The sequence below is a fragment of the Choristoneura fumiferana genome, chromosome 26 (assembly GCF_025370935.1).
Source record: "Choristoneura fumiferana chromosome 26, NRCan_CFum_1, whole genome shotgun sequence".
In the NCBI taxonomy this organism is placed as follows: domain Eukaryota; kingdom Metazoa; phylum Arthropoda; class Insecta; order Lepidoptera; family Tortricidae; genus Choristoneura; species Choristoneura fumiferana.
The window spans coordinates 9,302,416-9,308,874 of NC_133497.1; the positions used below are offsets into that span (position 1 = coordinate 9,302,416).

General features: G+C 39.0%; 1 protein-coding gene across 1 annotated transcript in view; it reads right to left on the reverse strand.

Moving 5' to 3' along the window:
* Positions 1-6,459, reverse strand: part of LOC141442730 (double-stranded RNA-specific editase Adar-like) — a 98,252-nt gene that overhangs the window by 13,086 nt on the left and 78,707 nt on the right. The window contains 2 exon segments of the mRNA XM_074107812.1: positions 2,110-2,232; positions 3,644-3,794. Coding sequence (XP_073963913.1) covers positions 2,110-2,232; positions 3,644-3,794 — 274 coding nt within the window.

The window sequence follows — 6,459 nt, forward strand, 5'->3', positions numbered from 1 at the left end:
GTAGTTTTAGTTTGTCTCATCACTTGTGCTATCAAATTGCCACGAGTCGCCGATGTACGAGTGTATTGATGAGAAGTTATCACCGTCGATTTTTTTCTAAATCGGTTTAAAGCGAGAGTAACAGACTTACTTTCGTTTATAATACTAGTGTCGATGTCATGCAGCAATATTCTCACGGAATTGCAATTGTTAAGTGCATTTACAATATTATTATTTAATATACAGCGTGTATTGCGTTCCCTAATAATCACATTTTATTATGTTTTAGTAAAAAAAAAATGACCCATTATTTTCCTTACATAAGGTTAACAGGAAACTAAAGTAGATATCTTGTATTTTTTAAAGTATTAACCTTAGCGGTCCCCCGACACCGACGACGCTTAGATAAAAAAAATATTACTAGGTACCTGCTCATTAATAATAGACCCCATACTGTTGTATCTAATTATCTCCATGCATTCTAAATTGTCAGTGTAATGTGGTGGTGGTGATAGATGGGTTTGTGTGATTTGTGTGTGTTCTTACAGTGTGGAGGTGGAGGAACTGCATGAACACGCATATTTTGCATAAGCTTAGCTATCGTAAGGTCGCGGGTGAGCAAGGAAATTATTTTAGTTCATTGATATGGACCTCCGCAAAGTAACGCCTGATTCAATAAATTACTCCAAAATATTACAAAAATTAATTACGCTCTGGTAGTTAATTTTAAATTAACAATTTGTTTTCATATCGGTTCACAGCACTTAAATCTTCGTCTGGTTACAGTTTGAGGTAGTATCAAAAATACATGCTGTATTATGCACAAAAAACTGTCTACGAGCATGTATGACGTGGTACAGTCAGCAGCAGCAATATCTGACACAACAAGCGTGCATAAACTGATACGACTCTATTTTTAGGGCCGGAAGGACGTGTCAGATATTTTTGCACGCTCCGCTGTGGCAGATATTAATGCTGGTGACTGTACCAGTGTGTGAAAAAGCCGTGGTGGCCTAGTGGTTTGACCTATCGCCTCTCAAACAGAGGGTCGTGGGTTCAAACCCCGGCTCGCACCTCTGAGTTTTTCCAAATTCATGTGCGGAATTACATTTGAAATTTACCACGAGCTTTGCGGTGAAGGAAAACATCGTGAGGAAACCTGCACAAACCTGCGAAGCAATTCAATGGTGCGCGTGAAGTTCCCAATCCGCACTAGGCCCGCGTGGGAACTATAGCCCAAGCCCTCTTGTTCTGAGAGGAGGCCTGTGCCCAGCAGTGGGACGTATATAGGCTGGGATGATGACTGTACCAACTCGACACAGATTATTCGCTGCAGTTGACATTTATAATAATATATGTTCGGATTGTTCCCACGGTGTGCCCGTGGGAATTGCTGACGTAACTTTATCTAAATATATAAAGAAGATTAAATATAAGACTTTTTATTAAATTATTATTAACTAGCCGCTACTCGCGACTCCGTCCGCGTAATTCTCGGTTTTCACTATCCCGCGGGACTCAAACTATGTGTATACCGAATTTCATCTAAATCGGTTCAGCGGTTTAGACGTGATGATGTCGCATTTTTTTATTCCACTGGATGGCAAACGAGCAAGCGGGTCTCCTGATGGGAAGAGATCACCACAAGATTATTTAATGTTTATCTATTAACGTATGTAAGTATACTTTCTTAATTGAATACTTAAATGAAAAAAAAAATGGTTTAAATTTAAATTAGGTTGCTTTGTCATAACTTTGGGGTCAATTTAGATTTTGACTATTTTTGTGTTAAGAACTAATTCTTAGTTTTTTTTTGTTATTTGTTGAAGCGGTAAAGAGTGCGGGGGGGGGGGCTGAAAATCAGCGCTGCGCAATGCAGGCTTACGCTTGCACACGCAGCAAATGCTGAGTCCGCTCCTTTTGCCACAAAAAACTGTCTTCTGGTTAGGTTTAGTGTAGGTATGTTTTCTTTTTTTTTCTGTTCATTTTTTTTTTTTGTGGCAATAAATGTTTTCTTTCTGATTTCTTCCTATCTTCTTATTTTGAATGTATTTTAGTTCGAAATACAATAAAAAAATTGCTTTAAAAATCTTAGACGGTGAAATAAGATGCTGTCTGCCTATGCATTACCTGCGGCAGCAACGGCAGCCGCGTGACCAGATGCTGCCAGCGCGCGAACATGCTCTGTTTGCACAGCAGCGACGGCTGCCCGCTCTCCAGTTTACCGGTCGTCGCGTTTATTACTTCAGGAAGCTGGAAATACGTATACATATGAGTGTAGGGAAATTTAAAGCGGCAAGGGGGAAGAGGGCCCTGTTACGGCAGCGTAATACAGTTGTGGTCGCGTCAGACAGGTCGTCAAAACAGTTACGGCAGCGTAATACAGTTGTGGTCGCGTCAGACAGTTTCATCCGCATCAGAAAGCTACTACAGCATAAGACAGTGGTCGCATCAGACAGTTACGACAGTGTAATACAGTTGTGGTCGCGTCAGACAGTTTCATCCGCGTCAGAAAGCTACTACAGCATAAGACAGTGGTCGCATGAGACAGTTACGATTTGTTCCTGATTTGCCATATTCCTAATTGGTCATATTCCTAATTCGACACTTTCCTAACTGGTCATATTCCTGATTCGTCATATTCCTTACTCGTCATACCATGCGAATTGCCTGCACAAAATTAATTATAATATTTAAATCCTCTGTGGTAAATGATAAGAACCATAATACAGTGCCACAAACAGATCAAAGTTTTTATTCGACAAAATCTTAGTCGGTTAGGTTAAGGTTATTTTTTTATGAGCACCCAGAACCGATTCGGGGCACTTATTACATCGGTTCTGGGTGGTCATAAAAAAAATAACCTTAACCTAACCAACTGTAACTACGTGTTCGTAATTTCATTTGACTGTACAATGACGAGTTAAGAATATGACAAATCAGGAATATGACGAATCAGGAACGAATCACAGTTACGACAGTGTAATACTGTTGCGGTCGCGTCAGACAGCTGTACCACTACCATGAGTTTACAGTGACCGTACTCTATAGCGACGGCGTAAATTATTTGTAGAGGCGCTGTACAATTCTCCATACAAATAATTAACGCCGTCGCTATCGAGTACGGTCACTGTAAACTCATGGTAGTGGTACTGGTGCAGAGTGCAGCATCAGACTGTGGCAGTGGCAGTTGGGTCAATCAACTTTTTTTTCACACCTCTCCTTCAGAAAAGTAACTTTTCCTCCCTGACGAGAGGGAGCAAAGTGCAACTTTTCTGTTTAAGGGTTTTCTAAGTGTTTTATTGCAAATGCCATTTTTTTGATGTTGATAATTGTTATGCCACACCATTTTCTATGCCGGTTGTTCTTTATAATAATATTTTGATTTCTTTTTTCAAGTTTCTTAATGCTCGTTGTGAAAAGTTTTACCGACACTAATCTGTCCGCGACATTTTTCAAACAATTGCAGATTTTTGTAAGTAAACATATTTTTTCTGTAATTTAATAGACGGTGTACATGAATACATGCCATCCTACGTAAGTTCAACCTATTAAACCGTGAAATATCTTGTTGGAAGTATGATTTTTTGGTAACGCCAGAGTCAATTTTGGTAACGCAGGAGACGCCGAAAGTGTCGGTAAAATAGTTGATTGGCCCAGTTACCGGCTCCGTGCTGGCCCAGCACACGCTGAAGGAGGGCGCGCGGGCGGGCGTGCGCGCCTCGGTGCTGGCTGCTCGCGCCAGCAGCGGCCGCTGCAGCCGGAACGGCGGCGGCAGCGACTGCAGATGGTTCTCGATGCGGCCGCAGATCGCTCTGGGAACAAGGAAATCAAATTCAAACTTTTGGTAATGCGATTTGCGCCACACACACTATATATAACCATTGAATTTTTCACACGCACCATTGAATCGCTTCGCAGGTTTGTGCAGGTTTCCCCACGATGTTTCCTTCACCGCAAAGCTCGTGGTAAATTTCAAATGTAATTCCGCACATGAATTTCGAAAAACTCAGAGGCGCGAACCGGGGTTTGAACCCACGAACCTCTGCTTGCTTTTTAAGCAAGTAGTTTTTTTGTGTAAGCAATGGCTTAGGTTATACACACATTCCTATTTCATAACACTAGTTAGTATTATTGTTAACTCTTTTCCAGGCATAGTACATATAGCGACCACATAAATGTACACAAATATTTGACCTCGCTAAATTTACAATATGGTACAAAATTAATTGAAACCGTTAAAAATGAATCCCGCATAGGTAAACAATTCAAAAAATTCAAATTCAAATTCAAATGATTTATTCAGTAAATAGGCCGCAATGGGCACTTTTACACGTCATTTTTTTAAACTACCAGCGCTTTCGGAAAGACCATCATTGCCAAGAAGAATGCGCCGCAAGAAACTTGGCAGAAAGTCATTTTTTCATAAAAATATAATTACAAATAAAATACTTAAAAACTATATTATACAATTAAAGAAAAACAAATACAAAAAATAATAATAAAAGAAGTACAGGGATGTATGGGGTCCCTTAGTTACAATACTAAACACTAACTATATCTACTATTCAGTATTCAGTATTTATTTATTGCAACACCTTTTACAAAAAAATTATAAAAAATGATGCCCTGTTGGGGCGCGGCAATTTTAAAATTAATTACATTAATTAACTTATACATAACATATTATGCTATTTTAACCTCATGTATTTTTTAGGAAGAGGTTTAAGGAACACTTATAAATTAACTTTATATAATTAAGGTATCTAAATAAACTACTTATACATTTATCTATCAATATAAAACTGTGATTCATTTTGTGGTAGCACATCTAAAGGGGGGCCTGGAAAAGGGGTTATACTATTATGTTTCAGAGATCTGCTCGAAACTAAGCCACGAATGATAAAAAAAATCAAGTATAGTTTAGTTTCAACACAAGTTACTGGAGCGGCGAGTGGCTGGAATTTATTAACTAAACCAGACTGACTGGTCTGTTGCAACGGAAAACTGGGAAAAGTGAGTGGTAATTGACGATCTTAAATACTTATTTTTATTTACTTTAGTGATGGTGGCCTAGTGGTTTTACCTATCGCCTCTCAAGCAGAGGGTCGTGGGTTCAAACCCCGGCTCGCACCTCTGACTTTTTTCGAAATTCATGTGCGAAATTGCTTTGCGGTGAAGGAAAACATCGTGAGGAAACCTGCACAAACCTGCGAAGCGATTCAATGGTGCGCGCGAAGTTCCCAATCCGCACTGGGCCCGCGTGGGAACTATGGCCCAAGCCCTCTTGTTCTGAGAGGAGGCCTGTGCCCAGCAGTGGGACGTATATAGGCTGGGATGATGATGATGATGATTTACTTTAGTGATGATGGTCTATAAAAAGTTTGTACAGCTTCAACGTCTACGCTGTAAGGGCATAAAAATAATAACCAAATTTGTACGTAAAATTAAAGAAATAAATAAATATCATGGGACACTTGACACCAATTGACCTAGTCCCAAACTAAGCAAAGCTTGTACTATGGACACTAGGCAACGGATAAACATACTTATATCCTATATCCTACTAATATTATAAATGTGAAAGTTTGTGAGTGAGTATGTTTGTTACTTCTTCACGCTGAAACGGCTGGACGGATTTGGATGAAATTTGGCAAAAAGTTAGTTTATAACCTGGATTAAAACATAGGTTACTTTTTATACCGATATTCCCACGGGATAGGGATAAAATCTCGAAACAAGAACCGCTGGGCTTAGAGTCATAAAATTTGACCACGACCGTTTTTAATGTAACGTCAATGAAAACAACGATTTAATTTGCGGGAATTCCCACGGGAATTTTTAAAAATCCCGGAATTTCAATTCAGCTGCTGGACCTAATGATTTACGTGTGCGAAGCCGCGGGTAAACACGAGTAGATAAATACATATTAAACATCCAAGACCCGAGAACGAACATTAAGTCTTATTAGTAAAAAACCGGCCAAGAGCGTGTTGAACACGCCCAAAATAGGGTTCCGTAGCCATTACGAAAAATTTAAGTAATATTTTTCTAAGGATTTCGTATTTTATACGGAATCTTCCAAGTTTAGGTATATTTTATACCTTAGGCTGCTATTTACTCATAAACTACTAATAATTCTCAAGCAAACTTAGCCGTTATAGTTTTCCTTGAAAGTTTGATATACTTACTTACTACCATCCTGATTTTTTTCAAATTTTTCCACTCACCGGTTTAGATTTGAGAGGGGGGGGGGGGGGACGCTCGATTTTTATGAAAATTTGCAATTTAAAGTTGAATATTTCGCAAACATATCACTGAATCGAAAAATCATCTTAGCAACCTTGGTTTTAAAAGACCTATCCAACGATACCCCACACTATAGGGTTGGATAAGAAAAAAAAATCACCTCCACGTTACGTCTATGGGAGGTACCCATAAAAAAAATTATTTTTGAATTTTTAATTTTACCATTTTGTC